Below are 15,825 nucleotides of genomic sequence, written 5' to 3'. Positions count from 1 at the left end.
AATCAATAAAATTACATTCTGGTGTATTGTGCACACGCATACTAAGTGTGTGCCACTAGAGGCAGAATAATCAGATGTGTTAAAAGTTTCTTTTATTTTTTTTCTTGACCGCAACAGAGAAGCTGGTATTGTCAACATTTGAATGTGTTTTTTTCTTGATGCACCTATGATTTCCTTTTCAATTATGTTCACTAGTTTATCCATGTCTTCACTGTTCTGCAATATACTTTTTTCCAACAAGTTTTTTTCTTCTGGTAGATCAACTTCAAGAACAATTTCAATTTTTGATTTTACTTTTTCGTGAACTTTTTGTAACTTTTCTTTAGCATAACATGATTTTCTATGATGAACCAAGTGCATGTAATTTCATTGGTGAACATCCAATTTCATGAAAGGAAGAATTTAGCTAGTCAATTACAGTATTTTTTTGAAGTTGGTTTAGTTCATCTCTAAATGTTAGTCCTATATCCTTTGTTTGTCCATTCTCGTGCTCATCATTACTATCAACCTTGTCAGCTTCTTTATCTTTTAAAAGTTTATTTCTGCAAAATGCACAAAGTTTCTGACCAGGTTTAACCTCGTACCCTTTTGTTAAGATGATTTTACTCTGTTATACAGTTAAAACATGAAGTGCTTTTTTAATAAAAGTTTTATGTCTTTTGAAAGGATCACAACACACCTTTTGTAAAAATTCATACTTCTTTAAAAACACATTTTCATGGTGAAGGCAAACAGTTGTTAATTTGTTGGATTCACATCTTAATGTCAAAAGATTCAAATCTTCTTCAGAAAGTTTTTCAATAGCTTGTATAGACTTGTCCTTGACATAGTGTAACATATGGCAATCACTTTCAGTAGTTTCTCCAACACCACTTTTTCTCCATTGTTCAACAAAACATAACAATGCACTTTGGTACTCAGTTTAATAAAAACACATAAATACTATCAATAACACTCATTTACTGAAATGCTTAATTGACTGTTATGTATAAGCACCAATCTTACTTCTTTCATGGCAACTGCCTGTGACGGACTGACATGGAAGCTATATTAAATAATGCTGCTGTGAGGGAAAGGCAGGTTCGGACATGCACAAGGTCACACACAGCCCGCCTTGTTCTCTCTCTATGCACCGATTGTATCAGTTGCTGGCCTTCATGCTTATCTCCTGGGAAGATCTTGCATCTGGATCTGGAAGAGGGTGAGCACAGAAGACGGGGAAAAAGGTTTGTGAAGGAAGGGGTGTGTGAAGTCAGCAGCCAGGCAGAAACGCAAAAAAATAGGTAAACTACACTGGCAGTTGTTTACGTATTTGTGAGTGTAAAGGGAACAGGTTGATGTCATGGCAGGAATGCAGGATTTGACAGCATGGGAAACAGGAAGCAGCAAGTAAGGTAATTTATTTTATAAAAAGGTGTGTGGGATACCATAAGGAAAATATGGTAGGATTTTAATCATCTGTATATATAATTCAGAAACGCAGGCAGGCAAATAGCGGCGAAAGCAGCTTTTTAATCAAAACTAAATAATTAACTCATTTTTGTGTTTCGAAGTGAAAAAAATTATCAAAGGAGTAAAAAAAAACCCATGAATCTTACTGTTTAATGTGGTAGAACATATATTTTAGAACAAAAAGCAAAGAGAGATTTCATGATTATTTCTTTTACCTTTATGAGCTTTACCATTTTCCGTAAAATTCTACATTTTGTTTCGATAATCTTAAAAATTACACTTTGAGATTTTTTTATGGTTCCAAATAAACACTTAGTAGTTTTATACATTTTTTATATTATTCCTGCTAAATTGATCCAAACTTAAAAAATTTTTCAGACAAGGTTAGTAAATAAAAAAAAAATGAATTATTTTCCATCGGACAACACATCTAGTTAACTGCGGCCAGATTATTAAAATGCCAATAAACCATAAACTTAAGGGGCTGTAAAATCTAAACTACTAGAGAAACAAATTGGTATGGTTACTTACATCAATAAATTGAACAACCATGCCTAGTTTCGACAAAATCTGAGACGGTGGGTGTCAAAAATAGTTTTTTTTGTTTAATTTGGTATGGAATGACCCATATGTGGAGTTGTTTAAGGGGAATATAGGTAGATGTTAGTAACTATTAGATAGTCAGTTGGTTAGGTTTTAATTTTGATCCAAAGAGCTTCAATTCCAGGATGATCGTAGATCAATATTTGATGGACTGTTTGAAATTTTTTATTTATTAAGTGCAGTCAAGACAGCACCTCCTCTTTCCAACATTGTTAGTGTGAAGTTTCTGTTGGATCTAAACATAAGCTATTCATAGGTGAAATATTGAGAATTCATGCTGCAATTATTAAACAGAGTGCCATCTTGTTAGGTAATGTTACGGTGGTGTTATCGACAATGGCTTGATAGTGCTCGCACTTTCAATAGTATCAATTGGTAAGTTATTTTGCAGTTTGCTAAGGATGTAATTTTCCATAAAAGGGATCTAATTTAACAACTGCTAGTCCAGAAGACATTGTTGTTTATTCTGTTAAATCGTCTTCTAATACTGAAATATGAAACTATGCATACATATTGTATTTGGTATGAAGCTTGACTACCTTAACTTTAGAGAGAGTTAGTTCATTTGTGATGTAGTTCTGCTCTTGGACGATTGGTTCAAAACATGTTAAAAATATGGTTATTGTTTATTTTGTCACAGGTTCGGCGACTATTTTTTTAATATAGAAATACATACTCAGGATACCTTTTTGCATTGTGGCTTTTCTTACGTTTGTTAATCTTGTTGAAGGATCCTGGTTGCATCGTTGTGAAGCCTTGCTCGTCGACAATTTGTTAGGGTTGAGCTCTGTTGATTTCGCGCAATTCTCATTGTGTCGCATCCCGCTGCATCGCAAGTGAATCACTGATCAAGCTTCTGTCGCCCGGGGTTATCAGGCGTTAAGCTTTTTTGTCGCTTGAAGATTGTATAAGAAATTTACCAGGATTTATTACAATATTCTGATTTATTTTTCATACATAATTGTTTTTTTATTAACTTTAATTCCTTTCTTTATCTCTGATAACTGAGATCTAGAATCAATTATCATGTTGGAAACCTGATTTTGCCTTTTATTTTGTCAATTGTGCGTAAAGTTTTGACCATTTGAAATACACTTTCTACTTTATTAATTTTATTGATACCATTATCTCTTCTTGTGGTTTTCCCATTTCTTTTGAGTCCTGTCTTTTTAGGTGATAACTTGAAGATGTTCATGGAGCCATTCTGTAGGATATCTAAAGTAATTTAATTATGGTCATCTGGCATTAAGAACACCAAAAATTGTAGTTGCCCAGTTAGTGAAGAGTTAATGATTATTGTTAGTAGGTAGTAACGTGATAAATACTAGAATATCACGTACAAGGACACGCACACAGACACGTCTTCTGGCAGCAAATACTGGGCCAAAACTTTGAACACTCAGCGCAACTATATATTATTAAACAAATGTGCAGTTAATTTGTGAGAATATCATTATTACTGATTGTTCGATTGTAAGACGTCGCAGTAGTATTTTTTAGGCCACCTAATTATACATTAACTTTCAATATTTTTATTATTTTACTGTAAAATTATTCAGAAAAATGTAAGCTCACTGTGATTCTTTAGCATGATTTATTGGCTAGTTATTTTTTGATGTTGATCTGCCCAGTGAAGTTGTGAACAATGTGAATACTTACCAACAGTTGTTTAAAATTTTTGCAGGCAAGTCGGTGGGAGTGGAAAAGATTAAAGCCACGGCCACCAAAAAATGGACCCCCGCCCTGTCCCCGCTTGGGCCATAGCTTCACGCTCATCGGGAACCGTGTGTACCTGTTTGGAGGACTTGCAAACGAAAGTGAAGATCCCAAGAATAACATACCACGGTAAAGTTGCAGCATATTAGTTCTCTTATTTTTGTGCATGTTCAGAATAATTTTTTTAAAAATGTCCATGTTCGATCCAAGTCACTAAGTCCTAAAAAATTCAGTAATGTGCATTCTTGTCAACTGTTTTCAGTTAAAAAAAATTTCAAAACATTATTTTGCACTAACACCATTGCTAGTTAATACTGTATGGACATTGGACATCAGCTGTATGTTTTCTCTAGGTTTATGTGCACCTATAAATTGCGGGAATTAATTTAGCACGATGTTAATTTTACTGCCCCAGTCTTGATAGTACATCTGTAAATTTCAGTTAGCATGAATTGCCATAGGCAAAAGAAGCTGGGTATGACGCCACAAAGTCTGCTTCAACTCGGTAAACAACAGATGTGTCGTAGCATTGGCCATAGAGGGGGGAAAGAGACTGAAGGTCAGACTACGCTATCGACTGTTGTACAAACATCAGCTATGGCAAGTTCAGTTGCGACTGTTGGATGTAAAGGACCAAATGTTTTTACGTCTGCACGTATGCCGCTGGGCCATACCTTTGTCGCCCGGCCACAGACCCGGCCGTGATGAACTACATTGTAGACAGTGGCAGGGAACTCTAGCGTAATGTATCCAAGTATTTGAGACAAAACTAGAAGTATTGCAGCATGCAGAATGTCATGAAGGCCACAGTTATGTTGGTCGCACTTTAATTTTAAGCAAGTTAACTGTGCGCAGATTCGTACATATCGTAAATAAGGTCTCTAAAATGTTTATATAATAAGTCTGAAATGGACGGTGTAATGAAGAAAAATCATGGCCTTACAGGATTGATGTGAACAAAGCAGTAATAATGTGAATAAGCACTTTTAATTTTAAAGTACATAACCACCTATCTCCCATTATGTGGTTTCGTATTTGTCATACAAAGGATGCGATGGTAGGCTTATAAAAGATAAATGGTGTGGTATATTTATCTTTGAGTGTTAAACTATGCATTTATATTACGTGAACACACATTAAGTAAATTAACCTTGCTATTTATGGAGACTTATGCTTCAGAATGTATGATTTCGAATAACATGGAATATTTTTTAGGAACGCATTAGTCATGCTAAGTGAGGTATTTGTGTATTCATTTTTCTCCATTCATCTGGTATTCTCTGTGACATGCAGGGTAGACTAGCAATGAGGTATGTTTAAAATAATGTTTTCAATCATTCTTTTCCAATTGCAAGAATAACTTAAAAAAGTACAAACATATATTTGTCCTGATAGGTTGTTCGTAAAATCATGCATACAACAGTTAGACAGGATTGGCTGCCGTAAGTAAGTTTTTCTTTAATTCCCTTAAATATGGTGTCCACTGAATAAATTGTCATCATAAGCTAATAAATGTTTCAAACATTTTTTGTGTTATTTTATAAGGGTCCATATTTTAAAACAGGCACATGGCAAAAAAAAAAAAGTGATTTTGACAAGGAGGGTGAACGTATGCTACATTTGGGTCAGTTTATCTTTATAAAAATTCACAAAAAAGCCACTGGTATATATCTGTTGAAATGTAAAATGATGTTACTTATGTTGAGTTTTCTCCGGTTTTAGGTATCTGAATGACTTGTACATGCTGGAACTGCGGGGAAACAACTCGACAGTGTGGGAATTGCCGGACTCGTTCGGGCCACCCCCTCCCCCAAGAGAATCTCACACCGGTGTCGCCTACACTGACAAAATCACTGGCCAGTCACGGCTGGTCATATACGGCGGCATGAGCGGCTGCAGGCTGGGCGACCTCTGGTTTCTGGAGTGCGGTGAGTGTTGCTGCTGGATTGAAGAGCGGTGTGTCAGCCAGTGTTCATTGCTACCAGCTAAGTGTTGTTTGATAATGGGACAGGCTGCCCATAGCTTATCACACACCACGCAAGGAGGTTCATTGAGAAAAATGTGTCGCTGTTTGAACAGTGCCTCACTTTCAAGTCCACGTTAAAGGACATCTGCAGGTTGCTACAGTTGCTGTATTTGCAGTTCGCAAAATATTTTCTTGGTCAATATTGAAAGTAGCCTTTTCTGAGAAATACAGTGAATAAACACTTAAGTTAATGGTTTGTTGTGTTATATTAGCATGGTTGCTTCATGACTATAGAGCATCCCACTCTTAGATTGCAGTGTGGAAGTAAATGGGCGCATTCTCTCTCTCTCTAACACACGCCGATTGCCGTTAGCACTGTCCTTGTTTCTTCGTGCGTTGTTGCCAAATATCAAACGAAATTTAAAATTTTAATTTTTGGACCAAGCTTTTTTTCATATTGTATAGAATCAAAATACGCATCAGGCAATGCTTATTTTGAATACTTAACAATATTTTAAGTGTCCGAAAAAATTAAAAAACATAACTTATTCGCTGCGAACTGTTTTGAAGTATTCCGATATGTTTCACATCAAAAAAAGAAAACCTACATGTGTATTTGATTCAGATTTTTTTTTATTAGTAAATTAATGCCTTAGGACGCCACCGAACAAATGTTAAGACAAAAACTGTACAGGTTTCACTTAAATAATTTTTTTAATATATTGAAATGCATTTTCTCACAAACTGACACATCAAAAAGTCGACCCGCGGAAATTTTTTTTTCTATTAAAGATAGATGGGGGACAAAAGCGAGAAAAATGTTCACAATGAATTGAATATGTTTTTAAAAGCAGCCCCATCTCAATTGCTTCTACAGTTTCCGTGGAAATAGCTGTTAAAGATGTGTCTTATCAGTACAAGAGTGCGCGCTGCCGTCGTAAGAGGAAACAGGGTCGTGTGTTTAGATAAGTGGGGTTCTGTCCTACAAGCAATTTCAAATACATGACTTCCTTAGTCAACAAAAAATATTATAATCGATTCTTGAACATAATATGTAAAATGTATGAAATAAATACGAAGGAATTCAATAGCGATCATGGTACAAAATTTTGAATTATTTTTCTATCCTTCTCAACACCAAGCATCTTATCAAACATTGTTTTAGACAAAGTTTTGGAAAATAATTATGATATTATTACAAACAATTTAAACAGATTTGATAAGGTGTCTACTAAGGCAGTTACATTTTTTTTGTCCGGTGAAATTTTTTTTCGAACCCATGCAGTTATGGCTGGTCGTATCAAAAATGTATTTAGAAAACATTTTTCGGCATTAGGTAATCCGAGTCATCATACGTTAAAACGGATTCGATATTATTCATATTATGGGAGTTGTTGCGATTTTTCTGTTTTTCAAAAAATCTTCCCCATTTCGAACCAATTGTTCGGATTTTTCCCATAACTTACTCGACCGGGAATTTCCATTACCGTATTTTATTTATCATTTTGGACATGACTTGTCCAAAAATACGGCATTTATCGGGCCCGTGAAAATGTGATATATATATACACACACACACACACACACACATACACACATATATATATACACACACACACACACACACACATACACACACACACACACACACACACACACACACATATATATATATATATATGGGATTTTTAGAACATAAAAGAAAACTATAAGAAATTTTCGTCTACAATAGGTAGTTTTTATTTGATATTTACATAAAAGTGGCATTATTACAAATTTATATGTGTAATAGTATAAAATATCATAAATTACGATATGATTTCTTAAAATGCTTCTTGTTCGATCCAAATTACAAAGACACGCATCTCCTGAAATTCGTAATATGTTAGAGATTTGGCAACAGCGCGCGCCATAAGCCGTGTACTGCAATCTAAGAGTGGGACGGGCTATAGAAAACAGGGAAAAGTCAGGGAATTTCAGGAAATGTCAGGGAAATCACGACACATTACTGGAATTTCTTCTTATGCTAACAAGAGTGAAACATAAAATACAGCTTTTATTGACATTTAGACACCTCAAAAAAATTCTGAAAAGTTTTATATCACCAAATTCGGTTGATTTTCATTTTCATGAATTCTCAGTTTTTTTCCTGTAAACATGTACATAGTTTAACAAGGAAAAAAAACCTTATTTATGCATGTTTACATACAAGTTCGAGAGCCTTTACTCGATAGTTTCAGGAGAATCGATAGTAATTGTTTCCAAACATGTTTTTTGACCTCAAACTGCATTACACTATGCGGCCATTTATTTTGATGGGCATGTCTCATCAATAAATAATTCAACACTGAATTTTTTACAATAATTCTGGAGATTACATGCTTCTGCTGATTAATAGAGATAAAGCTACGAAGAGTTAGGGCTTATGTGTTAATATTAAACAAATTTTATGAAACAAATAACCAGACTGTACATGTTCTGTTGCTGGTGGGGGAAAAATGGCATCTGGAATCATTTAGAAATTCAAAACTAAAAAATTCAGCTATCTTCAAGAGCATCTGTATGGAGTGAGAAATTTGGTTGTACATGTTATTCTATTATTACTTCAGTTCTCCCCCTTTCCCCCCCTTTTTTTTTTTTAAATTTTAAGTTAGGTTAACTAGAATGTAGTTAACCTAGTCGACACTATTTTAAAATATTTTAAATGAAGCCAGCCTATTCGAACTGATTATCATGATATCACACGTAACCACTATCGAGTGATAAACTACTGGTAAAAAACTTGAATGATTGTAAATTGTGTCAGGGAGTAAAAATGCATTTTAATAATAGGGGTCTGCGAGCAGAGGATTTTCACTTCGAGTCGAGCTCCAGCGAGTTTGCTAAAATACTCGCGAGTATGAGTGTTTTTTTTTATAAGTTTATTGCACATAAATTTACTGTGATGGAGTAATAAAATGTGAGAACTTTTGAGAAAAATATGGAAATAAAAAAAGAAACCATTATCTTTGTTAGCCTACTAAATAGATAGACCTACATTAGAGGTCTGTGAGCCTAAGAATTTTACTTTGAGCCAAGCTCGAGTGAGCCTATTTGAAAGTTCTCGAAGCTTGAGCTTTTGTGGTACAGTTACACTTTTGGGAAATTATTTTTACCTTAAACTTAGTATAATATTTGAAAAAAAGTATTAAAATGAAGTGGGCTTATTAATTTTGGGTAACTATTTACAGAGTGCATTTACATTTTGCACTGCTAGGAAAAAAAAACATTTTTGCCATTGAATCTTACCTGTTTCCATTGGTTCATTAGTAACTTATATCATCCAACATAAGCACAGTTTACAAATACAGTAAAACCCCTTATTTGCACTTTTCAAGGAACCCCAAGGAAAAAGTGTAAATTGCGGGAAAGCACTTTTATTGGCAGTTAATGCTAAATTTTAGCTTAAAAAAATGTATCAGCATTTACTGGTGCTACAAGACAAACAATAGTTGTTTACAACACATTTAGGGCACTGCAAAAATATAATTTTCTTAAATATAAAAAACAATGCAACATAAAGCCTACATTAAATTTTCTCTAGTACAGTTTTATAGGTACATACTAGTATAAATTCAACACTTTTTAAAGAAATCTGAAATTTTTGTTTGACTTTTCTTTTGTTCAGTTTGTATGGTCTGAATTTCTTTTTCCAAGGAATGAAGTGCATCAACTGCATTTTCACTGTTTGGTGCACTGAGAATATAATTCCTTAGAGTCTGTAGGTATGGGAGTTTCCACTTCCGAATCATCATCTTCACTACTTTCTTGTTTTTCTGCCAGATGACTATCAACAATGTCCTCCACAGTCTGGACTTCACAAGTTACAACATTATCATCCAGTTGTACATAGTCAGTGAAGTCTCCATTTTGTGAAAGTTGCAGATATTCTTCTTTCACTTTATCTGCTCCAGGCAAGTTTTCACTGGATCCAGCACTCTGTCCACTGTCAACAAAGAAACCAGCTTTCTGGAAACAGTTGGTTATAGTTTCTGGTGTAACTTCCTTCCATGCTCTTGCTGCGAAATGTAGTGCAGTTAGTAGATTTATTTTCATTTGTGTTGGGTCCTTGCCATTGTCCAGCATGGCAACTGCTCTGGATACAATGCATTTGCGGTAATAGCACTTGAAAGAGTTGATGATGCCCAGATCTAGGGGCTGGAGTGTGCTTGTGCAATTCGCAGGGAAATACACAATCTTCACATTCCTCAGCTCTATGTTTATTTTGTGGGCAGGGCACTGATCAATGAATAGCAAGACATTTCGGTTACGCAGCGCCATTTTTCTGTCAAAAGCTTGGATCTGTTGCTGAAAAAGAGACCCTGTCATCCAGGATTTATTGTTTGCTTCATACAAAGTTGGCAAAGTTTTAATGTTTTTAAAACAACGTGGTTTTTTTGATTTGCCGATTACAAACAACGGAAATTTTTCAGAACCATCAGCATTTGTAAGTAAGAGAATGGTAATGCGATTTTTGCTCAGATTGCCACCATGGCATTTTTCCCCTTTAAAGCATAATGTTTTATTAGGCAATACACAGTAAACAGGGTTGGCACGTTTAAAACAAAACGTTTAAAACAATATGTTTAAAATTGTTTTAAACAATACACTCTGAATAAAACAAGTTTAAAACACAATGTTTAAAACATTTTGTTCTAAACATGTTTTTTATATGTATTTTAAAAAAAGTTTTATTTCTTACGAAAACGAAAACTGCATATTGACATTTTCATCACAAGCATCACTATCTCATTGTAAGTCACCAACTGTGATAAATATCCAGACTAGGATGAGAAGTTTTGAAGTGAAACACATTCCTTACGTAAACATAAAATACCAGCACTGCTTGGGGTCATACCTTTTAGGGTGCCAGTTCCACTAAGTTCATCTAACCTAATTAAAATCTGTTTTTGTTAGTTAAGTGCACAGAAAACAGTTACAAGTTTGGCAGCCTTCTCTGTTCCTAGCCGGTTCCTTACAGTACTATGCACAAACCCGAATGTGGAGAAAAGACGTTCAATACCATCTGACAAAGCCACTGCACTGTGTAACTGATGTGCCAGGTTCAAAGTTTGATGATGAGTACTTTTCTCCAAAGCCATCCACCATACTAGAGGTTTAATCTCTTTTAGTGTTACAGGACTGAATAAGTACTCCTTGAAAGGTGAAATTTTTGCCTTGTACTTAATAATATCCGGAATGGCTACAGTCAGGGAAAACCGGGCAATGTCAGGGAATTCCATATTCAAAAATGTGTAGCAATATACCTTACACCTGATGGGACTTCTGCTGAAACCATATGTGCAAAACATTCTGGTGGTTTTGATTAAAATTAATATTAAAAACAAAAAAAGTTAAACTTAAAAAAACTGTTTAAAACAAAAAAAAACCGTTTAAAACAATAAAAACATGTTTTTTGTTTTTTTTTTTAAAAAAAACTGTTTTTTTCCCAACCCTGACAGTAAAACAAACCTGTCTCATCAGCATTGAAAACATCTTTAGCTGAGTACCCCTCCAACTGTTCCTTGAGCGACGTGTTTTTCCAAACATCAGCAGTTTCCTCGTCCACACTCTTGCTTTCACCACACACAACCTTATAAACAACATTATGGCACTGGCGAAATCTGTCTATCCATCCATTAGAAGCTGAAAAATCATCAATTCCAAGCCTCAAAGCAATGACTTTTGCTTTCTCGCGTAGTACGTTGCCATTGATTGGAAGATTTGAAGAGCGAGCACAAATGAACCACTCATACAACAAACTTTCAAGTTCTTTAAATGTAGAGTCTTTCACGTACTTGCGCTTCTTCGCACTAGGCCCGCATTGGGCAGCATTTGCTTCAATAGAACACCTATTTTTAATTATTGTGTTAAAAGTACTAACAGGAATATTCAGTTCCTTGGCCAAAACCACTCGGGTACCCACATGCTTGTCAAACTTCTCAATAATTTTAATTTTATCTTCAATAGATAAAGTATTTCGTGGAACTTTATACCTATCCATCGTCAATCAAAATCTTGCCAAAAATAATATTGTGAACGATAAAAAAACACGTGCTAACCAAAACGGACGTTGACTAATGTAAACAATGAAAGCCATCATAGATATGTACTGTACATAATGCAGCACTACTAAATATACGTACTGTGTATGAGCGCTTTCCGGTAGTATTGATAGCTCAGCGCTTCGGACTATGCTCTGCTACGAGAGTGCTCTATGACACCATAAATAAAACCGTTTGTGGTTCTGCTATGACAGTTCTCTATGGCAGCAAAGATTAAAACGTTAGTAGAGGAGAGGCACCATAGAACTTGTCGATACATCAAAACGAAAGGTTACAGACAATAGGCGAACTACTTCAAACTTTTCACATCTATGACTAACGTGACGAGTATTTACATTTTTACCGTGTTTTGAAACGTACATTCCGGGTTTTTTGGTTACGTAGCGGTGTAATTTCAGGGAAAATGCAACACGAAAGTTAATGTACAATAAAACGGACCTACATAAAATGACGTTATTTGCGGGAAAACGTAAATAACGAGAACGTAAATACGAGGTTTTACTGTATATGTTTGTGTAAATGTAACATATATTTGGAATAATTTCATCCTTGTCAATTTCTCTGGCGTCCTTACTGAGCTTCAACAAACTTAGCACCAAAAATCATGTTGTTTGAAAAGTACATTCACATTGTTTCAACATTTTCACTTTTGAGCACAAAAATTCTGAGAGAGATTGTCATAGAGTATTAAATTCTGTTCTTCAATCTATCAAGCAGAAAAATAATTTGTTCTGCACGTTCAGGAGTTAAATTAGCTCTACAATTGGAGATGGTGTTTACAGCAGAAGAGAAGCGTCTTTCGCTGGCAACCTGTGTGGCTGGAATGCTTTAGTAAAATTTTTTAACCTCAAAATTAGTGTCAAATATCTGTAACGTGTCATTGAAGTTTAATCAATTGAAAGTAATAAAAATAGAATCATTTTACTTAATTCAATTTACACTTGCAAAAAAAAACATACGCACAATAAACCTACATGGAAATTAAAGTCTTTTTCAATATCCTGTAGTCTGAAATATGTTTACTCATGTCATCAAATGTAGAGCTGTACTGAAGAAGCCGATTTTGCCAATATTTAGTTGAATCTGCATTTCTGCCGACTTCCGATACGCTTGTTAATTTTTGGCCGATATTACTGAAAAACGAAAGAGACTGCCATAACCTAAAAATCCAAGAGCACCCTTTTCACTTTTCGTAGTAGTACTGCATTCTTTCAGATCACATTATTTCTTAGCAACATGTGCCAACCGTACATATCAAGATTTAACATCCTTTTTTTTCAATAATGTTCTTTAATTTTAATATGTCCTAAATAAATACATTACCATCACGGTAAATACACATCTCGGTTATTACGGCAACTATGGTGCAAATGTGGTAACTATCATGCTTCTCTAGTAGTTATGGTATCTATAAAGAATCTTTAGTTCTTTTTATGGTAATTATCTTAAGATAACTATTGGGTTTGTACTGTATTTATGGTACATCATCCATATTTATTCGTAAGTTGTTGTTCATTTGTCTTTTCTTCATATTTATATTTACATGCACCATTACTAAGGCAGGAACTTTCATACAAATTTGAAACGGGACTTTATATCACACATTTAATGGCGTAAATGATGAGACCCCGGACAATTTAAATGATTTATACAGTAAAATGCGGGAAATGCTTCTGCATAAAGCGGGAAAGTGATACATTAATGATATGCGGAAAATTATAGAAGTTAAAAAAAATTAATCACGGAAATTTGTAAATCCCGGGTACGTAGAAATGATGTGTTCATGTATACTGTCGATCATATTACATTATAAAGTAAAGGATAATAGTGTTGTAAGACTTTTATTCGGATATAATGAGTGTTTGTTTTTCTAAAGGTACAGTGCAAGAAAAGCTCCCTCGAATTTCGAGTTGTTGAAAAGCCACGAGCTCGAGTTCGAGAATTTCTAAAAAAATTGACTCGAAACTCAAATTTTGAGTTCTCGCAGGTGTCTATTTAATAGGGATGTACCGATTCGAATCCTGATTAAATGTAATCGCCTGATAATAGAGAATCGGTAATTAATCTGAATCTGCGATATTTCAACCGATTATTTAGACAAAATTGTCAAAATGTTCTCATATCTATCATAGTTATCTCTTAGAAAGAAAAGCATGCCAATGCCATGATGTCAATGATGCTAATATATTCTTTTAACGGTAAATACTAAACTCTTTTATGTTTAATTCATGAATCACCGTTAAGACTGTAGGCCTACACACGCGCTGAGTTTCAGAAACTTCGTCGTCTAATAAATTAAATATATTCTTATTTTATTCAATTGACGATTTTCTTCTAGCATGTATGGCTAGTATTTCCATTATTGTTAGCTCCATGTATCAAACAACTGCTTTGAGTGCCGCTTGTAATAAAATACAACACATAAAACAGTATAAAACACAATAATATTATTTGAACAGCATCATTACAAGATCTCCATTTTACGTTTAGGTTACACACGTCATGTGATGAACAAAAACAATTTGGCCAACTTATCTCACTTCACCGGAATTTCCGTTGTATACGTGAACCTTTTTCTATTATTTTTTATTATGATTGAAGTCGCTTTAATAACGAGAGTCTTCTTTAATTTATATTTTTGCCGTATATTAACAACAAATATTTAATCAGGAATAAAAGTTCACGATTGCGATAGTTGGTGGTCGGTTGTAGGAATATTTCTGTTTGTGATCGAAATTAATTTTTCGAATATTGGTAATGTCTGTTAGCGAAGACGACTCTGCGACTGTAGATTGTTTTATTGTTTAACTAATGCACGTTCATACATTACGTAAACAGAGTGACAGATTCTTTGATCAAATATTACAGTCATTTTGCTAAGTTTTCAATTTGTTGGCATTTACCAAAATAAATATTTCTTAAGAGCTGTTATACATTGCATTCACTATTTAATGTTGCATAATATACATGGGTACGCTAGTCGCAGTGCTGTGTGGAAATATTTTTTTTTTAGGATCCGGGCTGGACGATAAATATGCAGTGTGTAAATATTGTTCTCAGAAATATTGCGTGGTGGTGTACACGGAAACAAAACTTTTTTCACTACAAGTAATATGTGGAGCCACACAAAGTCTTCAGCTTGTATTTCTTCACAAAAACCTAAAAGCTATTAACTATAGCTATTAATGTTATGTGCAATTCCTTAGCTAGCTTACCAAAATCTTAAATATTTATGTAAATAAAAATGATTTTGTCTGCATTCTATACATGTATGTACACTTATGGTCCATGCCTCCATTACATCAATTTTAATCACAATGTTGTTCTCTTTACTTTCTTTTTTAATTTATGTATGTAATAATCGGGCAAATATAATCAGTATTCTTAATCGGTTTGGAACATCGGCTGAATTTGAATTTTTTAGTGAATCGTTAATCGTAATCGGTAACCGGTTTTTCAATATCGGTACATCCCTACTATTTATTAACTTTTGTTCCAGAAATTAGGCTTTTCTTCAGAATGACCAATTATAAATTTTAATAGGGTGAGTTCTACTGAGTAAAAACATATTGTAGGTGCAGCAAAAAATCCTGTGCTATTGTTTTCTCTCGAGAAAAGAGGTTTTATTATGTACAGTAAACTCCCTATTATCCGCGCATGCTACAAAAAAATACAGCACATACAGTCAAACCTCTCTGAAACGACCCCTCACGGTTCCCAGGAATAGGGTCGAAATAGTGGAGGGGGGGGGGGGGGGGGTCGTAATAGATGTTTTCCGAAATATCAGTTGATTTCAACCCCCCCTCCCCCCCCAAACCGCTACTCGCTAAGAAACTAGCCGTACAATGGCAGGATGCTGTCACTCACAATGCTAGACGGCTTTGCTTTAAACCCACTTCAACCTTCATGACAAGTCCGTCGCCCTACAGGCCACCTCTAAAGAAAATATGTCAAAAGACAGTTTATTTTTACTGGTTAGTTTAC

At 34.6% G+C, this 15,825-nt stretch overlaps 1 protein-coding gene across 1 annotated transcript in view; it reads left to right on the top strand.

Moving 5' to 3' along the window:
* Window positions 1-15,825, top strand: part of LOC134538439 (host cell factor 1) — a 246,133-nt gene that overhangs the window by 92,888 nt on the left and 137,420 nt on the right. Inside the window, exons 3-4 of the mRNA XM_063379766.1 lie at window positions 3,740-3,900; window positions 5,494-5,699. Of these exons, the coding sequence (XP_063235836.1) occupies window positions 3,740-3,900; window positions 5,494-5,699 (367 nt within the window). The remainder of the gene's footprint in view (window positions 1-3,739; window positions 3,901-5,493; window positions 5,700-15,825) is intronic.

The sequence above is a fragment of the Bacillus rossius genome, chromosome 13, assembly GCF_032445375.1.
Source record: "Bacillus rossius redtenbacheri isolate Brsri chromosome 13, Brsri_v3, whole genome shotgun sequence".
Taxonomy (NCBI): domain Eukaryota; kingdom Metazoa; phylum Arthropoda; class Insecta; order Phasmatodea; family Bacillidae; genus Bacillus; species Bacillus rossius.
Note: the sequence above shows the minus strand (reverse complement) of the source record. Positions and strands in the feature narration are given on the sequence as shown.